Below are 20,828 nucleotides of genomic sequence, written 5' to 3' on the forward strand. Positions count from 1 at the left end.
AAGAATGTATGAATACAGTGAGCAGTCAGTAGTTTCTAACAAAGAGTTAGAAAATGTAAAGGAAAACCAAACACAGCTGAAGAATATAATAATAATAATTGAAATAAAAAATACACTAGAAGGAATCAACAATAGCTTAGATGATACAGAGAGGCAGATCAGCAAACTGGAAGACAGAGTAGTGGAAATCAGTCAAGCTAAACAGGAGAAAAGAATTTTTAAAAATGCGGACAGTTTAAGAGACTTCTAGAGCAATATCAAACATACTAACATTCATATTTTAGGGGCCCCAGAAGGAGAGGAGAGAGAGAGAGAAAGGAGCAGAAAACATAATAGCTGAAAGCTTCCCTAACCAAGGAAGGGAAACAGAAGCAAAAAGGTCCAAGAAGCAGGGAGTGCCAAACAAAATCAACCTAAAGAGGACCACACCAAGACATGTTACAATTAAAATGGCAAAAATTAAAGAAAAAGAGAGAATACTAAAAGCAGCAAGGGAAAATGAACATGTTATGTACAAGAGAACTTTCATAAAGCTATCAGATGACTTTTCAGCAGAAACTCTTCAGGCCAGAAGGAGTAGCATGATATGTTTAAAGTGATAAAAGGAAAAGATGTACAACTAAGAATACTCCACCTGGCAAACTATCATTCAGATTTTAAGGAGAGATCAAGAGATTTACAGTCTAGCAAAAGCTAAAAGAGTTTAGCAACAAAAAACCCAGCTTTGCAAGAAACATTAAAGTGAATTTTCTGAGTGTACAAAACAGGCTATAAGTAGAAATGTGAAAATTACAAAAGGAAAAATTTCATTGGTAAAGGCATATATACAGGAAAGGTAGTAGATCAACCACTTATAAACCTAGTAGGAAGGTTATAAGACAAAAGTAGTAAAATCATCAATATTCACAATATGTAGTTAAGGGATACAAAAGATGCAAAAAAAGATATAAAATATGATGTAAAAAGCATTAAATGTGTGTATGGGGGAGGGGAGTAAAAATGCAAGATTGTTAAAATGTGATTGACCTTAAGAGATCAGCATCTTAAAATAATCATATATCCTCAACAAAATACTAGCAAACAAATTCAACCATACTTTAAAAGGATCATACACCATGATCAAGTGGGATTTATCCCAGGGGTGCAAGGATGGTTCAATATTCACAAATCAATCAGTATGATACACCACATTAACAAACTGAAGAATAAAAATCACATGATCATATCAATAGATGCAAAAAAAGCTTTTTACAAAATTCAGCATATATTTATGATTAAAAAAAAAACTCCCAGTAAAGTGGGTATAGAAAGAACATATCTCAACATAATAAAGGCTACATATGACAAGCCCTCAGCTAACATCATACTCAATAGTGAAAAGCTGAAAGCATTTCCTCTAAGGTCAGGAAGAAGACAAGGATGCCCACTCTCACCACTTTTATTCAACATAGTATTGGAAGCCCTAACCACAGCAATCAGATTAGAAAAAGAAATAAAAGGAATTCAAACTGGAAAGAAAGAAGTAAAACTGTCACTGTTTGCAGATGGTGTGATATTATACACAGAATATCCTCAAGATGCCACCAAAAACTAGTAGAACTCATCAGTGAATACAGTAAAAGTGCAGGACACAAAATTAATATACAGAAATCTATTGCTTTTCTATACATGAACAATGAACTATCAGAAAGAGAAATTGAGAAAACAATCCCATTTACAATTGCATCAAAAAGAATAAAATACCCAGGAATAAATCTAACTAAGGAAATGAAAGACCTGTACTCAGAAACCTATAATATGCTGATGAAAGAAATTGAGGACAACATAAACAGATGGAAAGACACACCGTGCCTACGAATTGGAAGAATTAATGTTGTTAAAATGACCATACTACTCAAGGCAACCTACAGATTCAATGTAATCCCTATCAAAATACCAATGGCATATTTCACAGAACTAGAAAAAATATTTCTAAAATTTGTGGGAACCATGAAAGACCCTGAATAGCCAAAGCAATCTTGAGAAAGAAGAACAAACCTGGAGGTATCACGTGCCCTGATTTCAAACTATATGACAAAGCTACAGTAATCAAAACAGCATGGTACTGGCACAAAAACAGACACACAGATCAATGAAACAAAACAGAGAGCCCAGAAATAAACCCACACTTATATGGTCAATTAATCTATGATGCAGGAGACAAGAATATACAGTGAGGAAAAGACAGCCTCTTCAATAAATGGTGTTGGGAAAATGACAGCTACATGGAAAAAAATCTTATTGGACTACTTTCTTACACCATATACAAAAATAAACTCAAAATGGATTAAAGGATTAGATATAAGACCTGAAACCATAAATCTTCTAAAAGAAAACATAGGCAGTATGCTCTTTGACATTGATCTTAGCAATATTTTTTGATATGTTTCCTCAGGCAGAGGAAGCAAAAGCAAAAATAAACAAATGGGACTACATCAAACTAAAAAGCACAGCAAGAGAACTATCAACAAAATGAAAAGACTGCCTACTGAATGGGACAAGATATTTGCTAATGAAATACCTGATAAGAGGTTAATATCCAAAATATATAAAGAAATCACACAACTGAACATCAAAAACAACAACAACAAAAAACAACAACAAAAAACCATACAACTTACTTAAAAAATGGGCAGAGGATCTGAATAGGCACTTTTTCCAAAGAAGACATTCAAGTAGCCAACGGGCTCATGAAAAATGCTCAACATCACTCATCATCAGGAAAATGCAAATCAAAACCACAATGAGGTATCACCTCACACCTGTCAGAATGGCTAGTATCAAAAAGACAACAATCATAAGTGTTGGTGAGGATGTGGAGGAAAGGGAACGCTTATGTACTGTTGGTGGGAATGTAAATTGGTGCCACCACTATGGAAAACATTATGGAGGTTCCTCAAAAAATTAAAAATAGAATTATCATATGATCCAGCAATTCCACTCCATAAATCCAGCAATATTTATCTGAAGAAAATGAAACACGAATACAAAAAGATATCTGCACCCCTATGTTCATTACAGCATTATTTACAATAGCCAAGATATGGAATCAACCTACACACACACACATATGCACAATGGAATTTTACTCAGCCATAAAAAAGAATGAAATCTTGCCATTTGTGACAACATGCGTAGACCTAGAGGTTATTATGCTAAAGTGAAATAAGTCAGAGAAAGAAAACTACTGTATAATTTCACTTATATGTGGAATCTAAAAAACAAAACACATGAACAAACAAGATAAAAACAGAGTTATAGACACAGAGAACAAAGAGGTCATTGCCAGAAGAGAGGGGAATGGAGAGAGGAGAGAAATAAGTGAGGGAGATTAAGAGGCACAAGCTTCTAGTTGCATAATAAATGAGTCAGAGGTATGAAATGTTCAGTGTGGAGAATATAGTCAGTGATGATATAATATCTTTGTATGGTGACAGATGGTAACCAGAGTTACTATAGTGATCATTTTGAAATGTATAGAAATATTGAATCACCACGTTATGTACCAGGAACTAACATAGTGTTATAGGTCAGTTATACTTAAAAAACAAACAAACAAACAGACTTTTAGAGAAAGAGATCAGCTTTGTTGTTACCAGAGGCAAGGAGCGAGGGAATTGGATGGAGGTGGTCAAAAGGTACAAACTCCCAGTTATAAAATAAACAAGTACTAGGGATGTAATGTACAACATGATAAATATAATTAGCTTTATGAAAGTTCTTAGGTGAGTAAATCCTAAGCATTCTCATCACAAGGAAAAATGTTTTCTTTTCCTTTTATTTCATATCTATATGAAATGATGGATGTTAATTAAATTTATTGTAATCATTTCATGATGTATATAAGTCAAATTGTTAAGCTGTACACCTTAAACTTATACAGTGTTCTATGTCAATTATATCTGAGTAAACTTGGAATAAAAAGAAGTAAATAATTTCTGGGTCAGATAAGATATCACAATGGAAATTCAAAAATATTTTGAGATTAATAATAATAATGATGAAAATACTATATACCAACTTTTATGTGATGCATCAAAATCTTTGGTTAAAGAGAAATGCCTAGTCTTAAGTTATAGTAAAGGAGAAATATTAGAAACATTAGAAAGGGAGAAAGATAGAAATTAATGATATAAGAATCTATCTCAAGAAGGTAGAAAAATACTTGCTAACTAAACTCAAAGTTGAAAAAGCAAATAATAGAAAGCAGACATTTATGAAAAAGGAAACATCAATAAAGCCAAACTTTATTGAAAAGATTACCAAATTATAATGTCTGTCAATTTTTATAAAGATGAAGAACATAAAAAGGAGACACAAATGACCAATATCAGAATTGAAAAAATGGATACAATTTTAGATCTTACAGAAACTTAAAAGATCCTGAAAGAATACTATGAACAAATTTAATCCAATGATTTTTTAAAATTTAGGTTAAATATGTCAATTCTTAGAAAAATACAACATATCCAAAGTGACACAAAAAGAAATTTCAGGTAGTCACATAACTATTAAATAAATTAAACTGCTAATTAAAACCTTACCATAGAGAAGACTACAGGTGCAGATGACTTCACCAGTAAAGTCTACCAAGCACTCAAGAGAGAAATAATACAATCTTCTACAAACTCTTCCAGAGAATAGTGAAGGAGAGAACACTTCCCAATTTGTTCTTTGAGGCAGCACAATGTTTTGTTTTTCTTTTTTGGTTTATCCTCAGCATTTACAAAACCAGACCTTGGGAAAGAACTAGGTCTGGGGACACATGCATGGTCTTAATATAGCAAATGTTTACCCTGCCCTGATTATTACAAGAGGCAGCACAATCTTGATACAAAAACCTGACAAGCACGTTGTAAGAAAGGATATTATAGGCCAATTATTCATGAACACAGGAGCAAAATTCCTAAACAAAATCCAGCTTTTTAATATAAAAAATATAATACCTCACAACCATGTTGAAGTCATTTCAGGAGTTCAGGGTTGGTTTGACATCTGGAAATCAATCGTAATTCACCACATTAACAGAATAAAGAATATGGTCAATTTTGCATAAAAATTGTATAATAAAATTTAGCATTCATTCATTATTAAAAATGTCTCTTAATAAATAGGAATAGAAGGAAATCAGATAAAGTTTATCCTGAAAAGGAAGAAGTCTTTGGCACTCAACTTGGTATCAGTCTGTTCTTTCCTGGATCTAACTCAAATCTACTGAACCTTCTCCTTGACCAATTCTGAAAGGAGGAAGTGAGCTCCCCAGGTCATCAAGAAGTGTTTCTTCTCACTCTCAGATAAATCTGCTTGGGAAGCCAAGTAATAATCAGAAGATTGCTTTGTGAGAATCAGAGGAGAATGAATAAGATCATGTTCATAGCCAATATCCATTAATTATGGAAAATTGATGTATACATCTTTGCATAGATGAGAACATTTGTGTTCCTGAGTAAGAAACACTTCTGAATTCTAGGGAGATCATTGGTCTTCTATTAAGGAAAATGGTTTCTTTACACTGAGTGTAATTTGAATACTTGGGCTATGACTTTACACATGCTAATATAGTTATTCTCTGATTCCTGTTGGCTGTGTTTTTCTTCTATTCCTTTGCTCCCATCCAATAATCAAGATATCCCCAAATACTTTGGGTTTCTCAGTGAGCCAGACTGATTTATTCATGTGTACGTTTTTTTCATATCCTGTGACATTTTCCTGGAATGAGCTTCCCATCCTTACACCACCACCACTCTTCATCCATTTGGCAAACTCCTATTTCCTCTTCAGAATCCAGTGCAAGTATCTTTCCTCTTGAGGTCTTCCCTTCTTTATGTTCTCACTGTATCTTGCCTATCTTCTGTAAATGAACTTACCACACTGTATTAAAATGTTTAGTTCTGTCTCCCTGTTAGATTTTGAATTTCTTGAGAGAAGATTCTGTGTCTTTATATTTGTATTCCTAGTATTTAAACTCAATAAAATTTTATTAAATGAAGAAATAAATGAGTGAATGAATAAGTAAATGATTGAGTGAACCCACCTCAGTAGGCCTCTATCTTTTTATGATCAACATTTGGGTATTCTGCTAAGCACTCATGAACTCATTCTAATGAGTAATGAAAACTTCTCTGGTTGAGTACATTGAATTTACAATCAGTAATTAACTTTGAATTATAATTGCTTTTGTAATACTACTACAATGATGGGCATTCGAAATGCTGACTTTTCAGTTGCATGCTATAACCTTAATTTTTAATTTCGTTCTGCCTTTGTTAAGTTAAACAGAAGGGAGAAGGGGTAGAAGGAATTGAAAATTTCAAGGAATAAGTTTAATTAGATATGTAAAGGAGCCTGAAAAACATTAAAAATAAGATTCAGTTCAGAACCAAGATAAGGTATCAATTACTAATTAAGTTCAATACCAAAGCAAATAAGTGAGAGCAGAGTTACCAGGGAAATGGAGAAACCAGTTCTTCTCACCGCTTTCCAGCCATTTTCACTCACTGCATGTGTAGAAAATGAAATTGTTTTCAGCATCCTGGGGTAAACGGATGAGGATGCTTGCTACTGAAGACCAGTGGTCCAGGGGTTCTTTCTGCCCCAGGCTCGACTTGGTCATGGGTGAGATCTAAGGAGATCAGGATCTCAGCAGTCCATAAGCCCTTTGCGGATGACTACTGGGGAAACTCTGAAGTTTCAGAAAGGGGAGTTGAATGTACCTGCAAAGATTTATGGTCTTGGCTTTCAGCCTAACCTAACAAACTAAAAAGCGTTCAGGGTAAGCTAGAAAGGCAGGTACTAGTTAAGTTTCATAGCTAGGATTGTTTAGCCCAGTGATTTGCAACTCTGGATGCATAATGGAGTCACCTGGAAGCTCTTAAAACTTCCTACCCTAGTACGATTAAACTAGCGTCTCTGTGGGAAGGGGTATAGTGTGGCATCAGTATTTTTTAAAATCTCTCTACAGATGACTCTAAAATGTATCCAGAATTAAGGACCGCTAATATAAGCAGTGACTGATGATAAAAAAAATGATTGGTTAGGGACCTAAATTTTATCTCTGTATGTTTTTTAAAAGTGCCTTAATTGAATACTTATGCTTAGTGGTTTTTTAGCATAGATTTTTGTTTGTGTTTTTATTGTTGTAGAAAAGTGTATAAGTCAGTCAATAGTTCTGTATTTATCTCAGTCTTGAACTTAAAGGCAAATATGCCTGCTGAATTGGTCAGGGATGGTAACACTGGAGGTTTTAAAACTAAGCCTTGAAGAGTAGATAGAATTTAAATATGCAGGAAAGGTAGATGAAGGTGGGGGATAAGAATTGTAAGTGGAAGAATGGCATGAGCACAGGGGAGGAGAAAGTGTAGGAAAATTCCAGGGAAGAGTGCTGCAGAGTCTGAGACAAAGGCCCAATGGCAATTGAAAGGGACAGCCAAAGCCAGCCATCTCTTGAGGGCATATGAGAGCAGTCCAAGGTGACCATCTTTCCAAACCTCTTTAGCCATTGAAAATGAACATGCCCAGGCTCCTTTGATCTCTAGTTCAAGGATTATATGGAGGACCTGATTACAGATCATGTTTTTTGAGTGTTAATTACATGCCAGGCACATTTTCTAAGCATTTCATGTGTATTAGCTAATTTAAACCTCACAGCAATCCCGTGAAGTAGGTTCTATTATGATTCCTGGTTTACAGATGAGTTAAATACAGCACAGTAGGCTGCTGGGTTTTTTTGTGATCTCTCTATATTCACTACTTTCTCTTCATGGCCCTGACTCAGAGTTTCCGTGATATATTTACTGAACACAGAATTATCTAGTTAAAACAGAAATGTACCATGTAGGGATAGGGTGGAAGTGGGTACTTGGAAAGAAGGTCAGGTAGGGATCAGAGAGTTAAGTATTTTGAATTTATTTTTCTATAGATATAAGGAATTTACTGACGTTTTTGAGCAGGAAGTGGCATGATGAAAATTTTTAGTAAACTTGGTCTGGAAAGATAGGCAGGATGGATTGAGGGTGGGGGGAGGGCAGGAGGTAAACGTGATACTAGCTGACCAGTTAGGAAGCTAATGAAATAATCAAGGGGTGATGTGATAAAAAGCTAGGTCAAGGTAGTGATAGCAGTAACAGGGAAGGCACAGGTGCAAGGGCCATTATGAAGGTCCTGGTGAGTAGACAGTGAGCCTGAGGGACTGGGTGAGCCACAGGAGGTCTGGGGGCAATCCTGATAGGGGAAGGTAGGGAATTTCACTTTAGCTTTTTTTTGACTTTGCAGGATATTGATTTATTCCACCCTGGGATGTGTTATTGTATTTGGTATCCTGACTTCAATTTTTAAACTTTATTTTGTATACATCCTTATTTTTGATATGGATGGCACTATTCATCTGTATGTTTTAATTTTACATTAATCCTTTACCTAGTAAGAGTAGGACATTGACCTTATTATTAGAATATGTAATTACTGTTATTTTTATTATTAATATATGTAGAATTATTAATAATATCATTATTTACTCTAGGTTATCAGACCAGAATGAAGAGGGCAAGACCAAGCAGAAGTGTATCATATCTGACCCCTCCTTTTCCATGGTAACAGTTCAACGGGAAGATAGTGGAATAACCTGGGAGACCAATTCAAGTAGGTCTTCCACTCCTTGGGCCTTGGAAGAAAGTCAGACCTCTGGTGTGTGTAGTCTGGAAGGGTCGACTCTGAAGTCTCCTCCAGGGAATGTTTCCTTTATTGTGGATGAAGTTAAAAAAGTTCGGAAAAGAAAGCCTAAGTCAAAGCATGGCTCACCATCATTGCGTCGGAAAGGCAACAAAAAAAGAAATTCTTTTGAATCCCAAGATGTTCCAGCAAACAAAACAAGTAATCCTTTAATTTCAGAAAGCCAGGAACTAAAGACCCAGAAAAAGAATTCATCTACTGGCATTTACGATAAGATGAGAAACAAGAAGACCACCTCAAATACACCTCCTATCACTGGAGCGATATACAAAGAACACAAACCGTTAGTGTTAAGGCCAGTTTACATAGGAACAGTACAATATAAAATTAAGATGTTTAATTCTGTTAAAGAAGAATTAATTCCTTTACAATTTTATGGAACATTGCCAAAGGGTTATGTAATTAAAGAAATACATTATAGGAAGGGGAAAGATGCATCCATTAGTCTAGAGCCAGATTTGGGCAATCATGATTCTAATGTAGTTTCCAAAACAGGCAAATCAGTAGCCCAAAGCATAGACGATGATGAAGTAAAAGAGCTTGCTGCACCCTGGAGAGGTGCAGTTTCCAAAGGATCAAAGTCCCTGACCTCATTCAGTCATGAAGATCTAAAGAAAATTTACGCTGATTCTCCCTTAAGGGCTGCATCTACTACCAAGCACACACCTTCCTCTTATACAAGTAATGACACAGCAGAACAAGAAACACAGCTCAGCGCTCCACAGTCAGTGCCACAGCTGCCAGCTGATGAAGCAAAACCCCGTGAGATAGAGCCTTCCTCTCTTACACCCAATACATCTGCACCTGCGTTCCTGGAAACAGCAAAGGAAGAATCTGAGGCTGATTCACAAGAAATGGTAACTGCAGAGCATGACTCTTCAGTCTCACTGCCGTTAGTGGACGAGGTAAAGAGGGAAGACGTATCTTCTGCTGACCATTCCATTTCACTGGAGTCAGAGAAGGGTTCTCTGGAAACACTTTCACCAGGTCTGACAGCCTCTATCCAGGAAGATTTTGGCCCAGAGAGAGAAGAACTGGATCTGACTTCACCAGAAAGGGCAAAACCAGTCTCTGAACGACTGAACCCTCCTCATCTCGCTGTCAAAGGAGAGAAGGATGAAAACATGCCCGAGACATCCATTTCTCTTTCTGAACCTCTAGTGTTAGAGGAACCAGAGAAAGAAGAAATAGAAACGCCTCTACCAATATCTGCTACCCCTGAACCTGAAGATTCTAATTTAGTGGAAGAAGAGATCATAGAACTTGATTACCCAGAAAGTCCATCAGTTTCTGAGGAGCCCTTCCCACCACGCTTGGCCCCTGAAGTGGAGCAGAAAGAAGACGAGACCATTCTGCCATTACTGACGACATCAACACCTGAACATGTCACCTTATCTGAGGAAGAAAGAGAGGAAAATGAGTCTGTTTCTACTGATTCTGCTTTCATATCGGAGTATTCAGTCACACAGGATTTGAACTATGAACGAGAGAAGCAAGAAGTTGAGCCAGTTTCTTCACCTAATGTAAAACCTGTATCTGAACATGCAGTTTTGTCAGAAGAGGAGAATGATGAATTTGAGCCTTATTCCCCAGCTTCAACCTCTACATCTGTCTCACCATCCACAACTGAGAAGACTCCTGAATGCCAGTCCCCACTGTTTTCAACAGCTACAGCAGAGCACGTGGTCCTGTCCAGAGAAGAGGCTTCAGAAAATGGGCATTACACACCACATTCCACATCTGCTTCTGAATATTCAATTCCCTCACAGGCAACAAAAGAGTCACCAAAGAAAACAACTGACCATAAGTTCCCATTAACATCAAAAGGTGTGTCTGAGCCCCTGATTCCGTCAGAAGAAGAGAAGGAAGACACTAGGCTGTATTCCCCAGAGGTGGCCTCTGTATCTGAACATTCTCTCTCGCCATACACAGCTGAGGGGACTTCTGAATGCCAGTCACCACTGCTTTCAACTGCTACATCTGAACACATGGTCCTATCAGAAGAAGAGAACCTAGGAAATGAGCATTTCACACCAGATTTAACACTGACCTCCCAATATGCAGTCCCGCCAAATGTAACACAGGAATCCCCAAAGAAAATAATTGGTGATGTCTCCCTGTTGAAATCAAAAGGTATTTCTGAGCACAAGACTCTGTTAGAAGAAGAGAAGGAGGACACCAGATTCTATCCCCCAGAGGTGGCCTCTGTATCTGAATGCTCTCTGCCACCATACACAACTGAGGGGACTCCTGAATGCCAGGCCCCACCACTTTCAGCCACCCCATCTGAACATGTGGTCCTCTCAGAAGAAGAGACAGTAGAGATGGAGTGGTACACACCCTCTTCCACCTCTGCGTCTGAATTTTCAGTACCGCCATATGCAACACTGGAGTCACAGGAGGAAGCAATTGTCCACAGATCCCCTTTAAATCTAAAAGATGCCTCCTCACCCATGAATTTCTCAGAAGAAGAGCAAGAAGACATTGGACCTTTTTCTCCAGACTCTGCATTTGTGTCAGAATTCTCATTTCCATCCTATGGAACTCAGGAGACAGAGAAAAGAGAATTTGAGTGTGATTCTCCAATATGTTTAACATCACCATCTGAACACACGATTTTGTCAGATGAAGACACCGAAGAAGCTGAACTTTTTTCTCCAGATTCAGCATCACAAGCTTCCATCCCACCATATAGGATCCCAGAAACAAATAAGGAGGAAACTGAGCCTGATTCACTGTTAACTGCAATGGCTGTGTCAGGATATTCCTGCTTCTCAGAAGCAGATGAGGAAGAAATTGCACCAACTGCTACACCTGTACCTGAGCATCTAAGTTCATCACAGAAGCAAAGAACTGAAACTTCTCCTTTGGTGTCTGCACCTGAAGACTTGAGTTGGCTCCCTTCAACAAATGAGGGAGAGATTAAACCAGATGCTCAGACAACATCAACAACTGTATCTGAATATCTCATTATGGCACAGAAGCAGAGAACTGGAGCATATTTAGAACCTGAGTCTGAAGACTTGATTCCGCCAAGTTTAACCAGTGATTCAGAGAAGGGAGAAATTAAGACTAGTTCATCACTAGCTGCAACACCTGCACAATTGTCCATGGTAAAGGAAGAAACCAAACCTGTTTTGCCTGTATCTCAGTGTTCAGTTTCACCTGATTCAGTCCATGCAATTAAGAAAGAACAAGAACCCAAAACATCACTCACTCCAAAATCTGCAGATGAACAGATGGCTTTGTTAAAAGTTAAAAGTAAGGAAGAAATTGTGCCTGATTCTCAAGAAGCTATAGCACATGTATTACGGGATCAAGAAATGGAGCCTCAGCCTCCAAATGTTCCAGAGTCTGGGATGAAAGATTCAGTTCTGCCTGACTTGGTAGATGAGCCAAAGAAGGATGTCAAACCCAATTTAACTGTGACATCTGAACTAGAACAGAGAAGGTTGTCAGAGAATGAGCCTGAAGTAATAAAGCCATATTCACCTCTAAAGGAAACATCTTTATCTGGACCTGAGATTTGTGTTGCAGAAGTGCAACATGATTCTAAAATAACTGGTACACCTAGAGTGCTGCATTCAGCGTCACCAGGAGTGGAAAAGGAAGTTGAGCATGCACCACCCATATCAGAATTTTCAGCTTTGTCAGAAGACATAAAGAAAGAAATTGAACCCAGTTCTTCAATAACCATGACATCTGTAACAAAGCATGATTCAAGCTTAACCAAATTAGCAAAAGAAGAAATCCCAACAGATTTATCTCTTCCCACCCCTACAGAATATCCAGTCTTAACAAAAGTAGGAAAGAGTGAATTAGGAATTGGTTTGCCGCTTCAGATGGTAACATCTGTAGATAAGCATTCACTTCTTAAAGAAGAAGACAATGTAGCAATTAAAGCTAGTTCTTCTCCCGCTGAAACTGCTGCATCCCAACATCCGGCTTGGTCAGAAATAGGGAAAGAAATTAAATTTGATTTACCTGCAAGCATATCCTCTATACCAGAGCATTCTGTTTTGTCAAAGGTAGAAACTGAAGACATTAAACCTGGGTTGGCAGTAACCAAAACATTGTCTTCTCAGCATTCAGATATATCAAAGGAAGCAAGGGTGGAAAACAAACAAGATCTTCCATTTTCTACAGTCTTCGACTCTGAATATTTGGATGTGTCACAGAAAAAAAATTCTATTTCTGCCTCAGAGATGTCAGGACCTGACCATGTGCTTTCGCTCAACCTAGGTGGTGAGATAAAGAAAACAGAAACTGAACTTCCTTCCTCACAGAACGTGTCACCTGCACTCAAATATATAGTTACAAAAGGCAAAAATGAGCAAACAGCAAGTTCTTTTCCTGAGTTAGAATATTTAGCATCAGAAGATTTAGCTTCAACATTACCAACCCTCTGTGGTGATAAGAGCAAACAGGCAATGGAGACACCTTCTGTAGTTCAGGGAGATTTCCTGTCAGAAAATCAAGATCTTGCTCTGGCACAGCTGTCTTTGGAACCTGAGAAGGAAGACAAGCCACATCAAGTATCAGAATTACCAAATTCTGGCTCTGAATTCACTGGTGGTTTAGGTAGGCAAAGTGAATCCATAGATACAAAACAAATAAAATCTCCCATAACTGAAACAGGGGATTCTGCCTTAGAAAAGGGCCTAGCTGAACTTAGAAGCAGAGGAGAAGGAAAAGAAGAAAACAGGGGACTTCATGTGTCAACTACAGTGCCTGAAATTTCAGAGGTTTCATCATGCCTTAGGGAGGAACCTCAGATTCAAGAAATTAAAGCTTTCTCTCCTAAGGTAGTTAGCTTAGGATCAAGGGAAGCATTTACCTCTCTAGTTGAAGGAGACAACCCAGAAGAACTTCAGCCACACACTTTTTCTTTAAAAGGATTATCAGGAGAGTTGAACCATTCAGTTGACTTTAAAAAAGAAGGAAAACAAGAAATAAGCCTGTTACTGCCAACAGGAAATTTGAAGGCACAAGTGACAGATAATACTGTAACTAAATTAAATGAAGAAACTGACCAACCAAATTCATTTCATGTACCCCAGAGTATAACAGAGCCATCAAAGATTGCTTCTTCTGACCTCCCTGTGGAAGAAGAGAAGCCTGAAAAAGAACTTCATTCAGACCAAGCTGTTAAATTACCTGACGTAAACAGATCTTTTGCAGATAAACAAGATATGGGTATTAAACAATTTTTGTCTATGAAAGAAAATTTGTCTTTGGAAGAATCAAAATCATTTATGACAACTGAGCCTACAGATGTCAAAGAAACACACATGAAAGAGGCCCTTATTTCTCCAAAGGATGAAAATTGGATGCTGAAAAAGCCAGAGAGAGACTTGGCAAGTCACCATGAAGAAAGAGTCCCTGGATCTGTGCCGTTGGGTTCCTCTGGTACCAGTGATCTGATGACAGGGCAGCTCAAGCCTGCTCTGTCAGAGAAAGACCACGCAACTGAAATCAGAAGGCAAATTCTGCCACATTCTGCAGAAGAATCTCACTTATCATTACAAGAACCAGTGTCTACTCTCGATACCTCTAGTGGTAACATAGAGACCTTAGCAACTAAAACTTATTCTTCTGAAGGAATAAAGCTGGCCCCCAAACCAAAATCTTTAGTTCCAGCTGGAAATGTGGAGAGAAATGAAGCAGAAGGGAAGCAGACCCTTTCTTTAGTGGGAAGTGAAAGTTTGGTATCGGAGAAAGCAAACACAGAATTTTCCAGGCCTTGCAAAGAAGACAGCTGGGAAGAAATCAAAACACCATCTGAAAGAATCTTCCAGAAACCAGTGTCTGGCCCATCAACAGAAGAGGTCAAATCAGAAACTCTTCCCTCTCTTGCCAAAGCAGCCCATTTCCTGGCAGAAGAGGCAGAACTTGCACTGGGCAATGAAAAAGAAGCACACAGGCGTATATCTCCCTTACCTGGAGAAGAATCAAAAGTGGTTCAGTCAGAGGTTGTAGATGATGCTGAGAGAGGGAAACCAGCATCTGAAGTGAAAACACCCACACAAATAAAACCCCTCTCCTCAACCCAAGAAAATGAAGACCCTCAACCCCCAGAGTCACCTGAGGTCATACAAAAGCCACCCAAGCAGCAGAAGGCAGTGGAGCCAGGCCTCTCTGAGGAAAAGGGAAAGAAAGGAATTTCATCTTTCACATCGTGGTTGTCCAGTTTATTTTTACAGTCAAGCACTCCAGATAACACAGTTGCTGAAAAAGAAGATTTAGAAGCTCAGCCAAGCCCATCTGTAGAAAAAGCAGTGACTGTGATAGAGCCTAGAGGTCCTGCTCCAGCTGACGTTCATGCAAATGAGAAGCCAGCGGATCATCTGTTGCTAGAGGCCAAACCTGAAACTGCTGCAGAATCCACAGGTTCTTTAGTTAAATCTGGTGAAGGTCAAGACTTTAAAGAAAAACCCACATTGTTATCAAATGTAGAAGTTTTGCCACAGCCAAAATCCAACTTTGAGGCATCTAGTGAAGATTATGGGAAGAAAGAAGTCCTAGACTATTCAGAGGAAACGGACCTAAACTCAGTAGTTACTTCTGCTGATGGTGAGGGACATCTTAGAATTCAATCTTATTCTCCCATGGGTGAGAAATCCATTATGGAAGAAGCCAAAAATGCTGCTTGTCTTCATATCACTGATGGTAAAAGACCCCAGATGCCAGAAATCTCCCCTCCATCTAAATGGAATATTTCTATCCTTAAAGAAGAGCCAGGAAGTGATCAAAAAGAAAAATCACTCTTTTTATTTGATGCAATAGATAAGGTGCCACAACAGCCCAAATCAGCTTCATCTAGCTTTGCAAGTAAAAATATCACAGAGGAATCAGAGGAGCTGCAGTCAATAATTTTGCCAGTAGAAGAATCTAAAGACAGTTTAATTGATCTTGGTGAAGACAGACTAGAGAAAGAGATGCCAAAACCTACTTCCTTGAAAATTTCTGAAGAGGAAATAAAACTCAGATCTGTTAGCCCAACTGAGGAGAAAGGTAACTTGGGAATGAGATCATATTCCTTGGAAGAAAAGAAGGTGGTGGCAGAAAAACAAGAAACGGTGGCCCCATTAGAGCTTAGAGGTAATAATGAAATAGGGAAGGCACAAATTACACACGGATCTAGCCCTATTAAATTGGAAGAACCAAAAGCTGCTACTGCGCTGCAGCAAGTCTATCAAAATGATGACCACAAAGAAAGATACAAAATTATTGAGGAGGGTAAAGGAGAAGAAAAAGAAGAGCCGTCACATGCATTTTTAGAAGGAAAAGAGCAGCAGGAAATTCAGCCTTATTCCATGAATATAGCCAGGCATATGCCTGAAGAGTCAGATATCTCTTTCAGTCATTCTTTGGGTGAAACTCAACCATTTTCATTAGTTAAAACTACAGAAATTACTGAAAAATCAGAAACCATGATCTCAGAGGCTCACCCAGAAATCAGGGAAACAAAGGCAGTAGGAACCCAACCACATCCATTAGAAGAACGTAAAGTGTTGGTGGAGAAAACCAGGACTTTCCTTCCAGTAGATCTTCCTTATCGTGATGAAATAAATGATCACTCTTTACCGAAGGAAGGAAATCTGGTATTGGACAAGTCAAGCAGGGATGTGGTAAGTCACAATGAAGAAAAGGGACAGGTCACAGCGTCAGAGCTGCCAAAAGGTGGCTCAGTAGATACCACAAAAGAAAGTAAACAAAGATCTCCATCTAAAGAATCTGAAAGGATTTTAGATCCATGGTCAGAATTGACTCCAGAGAGGCATATGGTCCATACTATTCAAACATCTCAAGATCAAGCATCTGAAATGTCTGAACAATCTGTTCTTGTTTCAAAGCACCACTTGGAAGCTGTGGAAGACACCCATGTAAATGAACCACGCTCTTCAGTGAGCAGCAACTATGCTCAATTTATAACTAATGCAACAACAATCAGTATTGATGAGATGATTTCCAAGGAGCCTGAAGACACATATGTAAGAGATGAAGAATTTACAGTGACTAGTAAGCCAGCTGGACTTTCAGAAGAGCAAAAGAGTGCCTTCAGTATCATTTCTGAAGGTTGTGAGATATTGAACATTCATGCTCCTGCATTTATTTCTTCAGTTGATGAGGAAGAAAGTGAACAAATCCAAGATAAGTTAGAATATTTGGAAGAGAAGGCCTCCTTTAAGCCTATACCCTTCCATGATGAGAGTGAGGCAGTTGCTTGCTATAAAACATTACAGAGTAAGTTAGAAGATTCTGATAAAAAAGTTACACCATCGAAAGAAGACCAAAAAAAGGAAACTCATACAACCAAAGAGGAGATATCCACAGATTCAGAAACTGGTGATTTAGCCTTTAATCAGCCTGAAATTCCCAGTGAAGAGGATTATTTTGAAAAATATACATTGATTGATTATAACATCTCCCCAGACCCAGAAAAACAGAGAACTCCATGGAAATTAAATGTTGAAGGAGAGCTGTCAAAGGAAGTTCCAGGAGAAGCTGTCTCTCTCCCAGAACGTTCAGAGGAAAGTGCCCTAGAATATGAATATGAATTGGTGAAATTAGATGAAAGTTTTTATGGACTAGAAAAGGACTACAGCAAATTATCTGGCCCAGAGACCCAAAAGTCTTCGGTTATCCAAAAATCAGCTGACAGAGATGCTCCAAAGAACATAAATAGAGATGTGGACTCAAAGTCACCTGGGATGCCTTTATTTGATGAAGAGGAAGGAGTTTTGTCACGAACCCAGATATTTCCTACCACTGCTAAAGCCATTAATCCTGAACTTCTGGAGGAGCCACCCGCACTGGCATTTTTATATAAAGATCTGTATGAAGAAGCAGTTGGAGAGAAAAAGGAAGAAGGGGAGACAGCTTCTGAAGGTGACAGTGTGAATTCTGAAGCATCATTTCCAAGCAGAAATTCTGACACTGATGATGGAACAGGAATATATTTTGAGAAGTACATACTCAAAGATGACATTCTCCATGACACATCTGTAACTGAAAAGGACCAAGGCCAAGGTCTAGAAGAAAAGCCAGTTGGTAAGGATGATTCATACCAATCAATAATTGAAGAAGGGGAAATTTGGGGGAGGTTTGAAACTATTTGCGGGGAGGAGAGTCTGGAAGAGAAACAGAAAGCAGCTTACAGGGAAGGAGAATCAGTAGGCCACGTGGAGGCTCTTGACAGTGTAGCTATGCAGAGGAAAGCTTCCATCACCGAGGAAGTCAGAGTGGTTACCCAGAGGGTAAGCTATGCGGTTCCATTTGAAGACACTCATCATGTCCTGGAGAGAGTAGATGAAATGAGCAGCCAGACTAATGAAGCAGCAAATGCAAATCCAGAGGTCAGTCTGAATGTCCCAGTACAAGTGTCCTTCCCAGAGGAAGAATTTGCATCTGGTGCAACTTGTGTTCAAGAAACACTGCAAGAAGAACCTCAAATAATGGTTCCCCCTGAGCTGAGTGAAGACCGGCTCTGCAGTAGCCCTGTTCAGGATGAGTATGAATTTGCTGAATCCCTGAATTACGAAGTGGTTACTCAAGACACTTTATCAGAAGAACTGTATTCAGAATCCACCCCTGAAGATGTGTTATCTCATGGAAAGGAATCCTCTGAACATGTCAGTGAAAATGAATTTGTGAGTGAGGTGGAACAAAGTAAGTCTGCTGAACAGGAAGAGTTGGACAGAGAGATGACAGAACAAGACCAGTTATCATCAGAGTTGGTAACCGAGAAGGAACAAAAGGAATTGAAAAAGTCCCAGATTGACACATATTGCCACACATGTAAAAGCCCAATTTCTGCTGTTGACAAGCTGTTTGGTACCCACAAAGACCATGAGGTTTCAACGCTTGATACAGCTATAAGTGCTATAAAGGTAAATAGATTTTAAAGCATACAAGTGTGTAATCATACATAGATGTTTAATTGACTTTCTCATTTTCTCAATTTTAAAAAATGACCAATATTTGATACACTCATCTTTAGGCATAATAGTCTGAAAAAAACTAAGCATATTTCCCTGGTTATTTAGTTAAGATCACTTTGACAAACATTTATTGGGTACATAGTATGTGCCAGGTATTTTTCTAGATTCTGGAGATACCAGGTTAAATAACATGGGGCATTGCCTTTGAGAGATCTTATGACAGTAGCCCTTAACATTATCTTAAAAAGGCAAATAATTTTAAATTTAAAAATATGCACTTGAGCATAAAGCACAATTTATTTTCTGTTATCTACAATATCATCCTTTAAAAATACACATTTACATTATATTAAGCTATTTTATTGCAAGTTTTATAAAATACTCAAGACAGTAAGACATTTTAAATTTTGGTTTTCTCCACATTTCTTCTTTATTTATAAAATTGATGTTAGAAATGGAAAACTTTTGCATTCCTTCTGGCTATGTCTATAGACTCCCAATGTTAGAAAGTTAGTCGCAACATATATCCTTATGTATGTGATTATAAGTATTCTACTCCCTCAGAGATACTATTGGAAATCAAACATTTAGTCTTTAAGATTCTCATCTACCTTTCAGTAGCCTTCTAACTGGAATCTCCACCCTTACCTCATCAATGTATTCTCCATATAGTAGCCAGAATCATCTAAAATTGCAAGTAATAGCAAGAATTGAGCACTTACTGTGGGCCAGGCAATGTGTTAAGGTCTTTGTATACAAGATATCTTTTAATCCATATGACAACCCTGTCATTGTCATCGATTTGCAGATAATGACATGGGCTCAGATAGTTTAAGTCCAAGGTCATAGAAGACAGCACTAGGACTAGTACCCAGGTCTGTCTGATGCTAGAGCTCATGCCCTTGACTGTGTATCCATGTTGCTCTGCTTAGTGCCTTCCTAATGGTAGCAATTTTCAATATGATTATTCAGTTAGGTCACTGATAAATGATTGTCAGGCTCATTTTGATTCAGTAGGAAAACATATTAGAATCTTGGCTTTTTTTTTTTTTTTTCCTGGAAAAGTAATCCTTCTCAACTGATATGATATTGGTTTTATATCTCCAGGGTGAAATTTTGTTGAAACTTTACCCGGTCAAGTTTGGGGTAGGGCATGGGTCAATTTCTTTTTGGAATCTCAGGCATTGGGATGCATCAACACCAGTGAAATATGCCCCATTCTTTGATGATGCTTGGTTTTGTTAACTAACAACTACTGGGTACTGTCAGTAGAAAGAAGACTAGATTTTCTTTAGCTTTCTTATTTATATTTTGTTTATCTCCATGAGTTTTAGAAATTAAAAAAATAATTCTAAGTACTGTTAATTTAAAACAAATTTCAAAAGCAGGGAGATATGATGTCTCCTGCTTTAAAACCATTTTAAAGTTTTTTTCTGGACCTTCTCCATATAGTATGAAGAGAAAGTGGAAAACAAATTGACTAAGCCAGAGACTTGCTTCGTTCATTAAATCAACTGTGAAGATTGAGTTGGTTGGCACATTTTAAAAATTAAATTTAAAAAATTGTCACTTGAGAATTCTCTAGCATCTTGTGAGTAGGCTATTTGTGATTATTCAGGAACTGATGGCTGCATTTGTAGATTATCCAGGTCCTGGCTTCTCCCCACCACTCCATCCCCTCTGTGGTGCCTTATCTTTTATCTGTCATTTGTTTTCTTCCTTCACTCTCTCCCTTCCTTCTTTCTCAATATTTATTGACCTTCCATTCCATGTCAAGAACTGTGCTAATCATAGAGAATGAAAACAAAACAAAAATAAAGGAAGATAGACTTGTAGCTCCCCCAGATCATACAGCATTATGGGAGCACAGTGTTCTGAGACAGGAACCCTCTGGGAGTAAATGAAATGGTGGAGGGAGACTGGGAAGGATAGGAAAGATGTCACAAAAGGGTGAAGCTTGGGTGAGCCTTAAGTAAGATAGAGTTCTTCTAGTAAACAAGGGCAGAGAGGACATTCTAGAGAAAGGGAATGCCATATAAAAAGGCACATTAGGTGGGAAAGAGTCCAAGGAAAGGTGGGGCTTGTGTGATTGGAGCCTGGGGGCTTGTGGAGAAGAGG

At 38.1% G+C, this 20,828-nt stretch overlaps 1 protein-coding gene and 1 non-coding gene across 4 annotated transcripts in view; one reads left to right on the top strand and one right to left on the bottom strand.

Annotated features, from left to right (window-relative positions):
• The window catches only part of CMYA5 (cardiomyopathy associated 5), a 107,548-nt gene that overhangs the window by 36,369 nt on the left and 50,351 nt on the right, over nt 1-20,828 (top strand). For all 3 annotated transcript variants that reach the window (XR_010941999.1, XM_067731108.1, XM_067731107.1), the window contains exon 2: nt 8,558-18,659. Coding sequence is in view for 2 of the 3 variants with exons in the window: in XM_067731108.1 (XP_067587209.1) it covers nt 8,558-18,659 (10,102 nt within the window). In the remaining variant the exon portion in view is untranslated. The remainder of the gene's footprint in view (nt 1-8,557; nt 18,660-20,828) is intronic.
• LOC137222865 (small nucleolar RNA SNORA72) lies at nt 4,748-4,876 on the bottom strand. Its single transcript, XR_010942642.1, has one exon. It is a non-coding gene; the product is annotated as a small nucleolar RNA SNORA72 (small nucleolar RNA).

The sequence above is a fragment of the Pseudorca crassidens genome, chromosome 3, assembly GCF_039906515.1.
Source record: "Pseudorca crassidens isolate mPseCra1 chromosome 3, mPseCra1.hap1, whole genome shotgun sequence".
NCBI lineage: Eukaryota > Metazoa > Chordata > Mammalia > Artiodactyla > Delphinidae > Pseudorca > Pseudorca crassidens.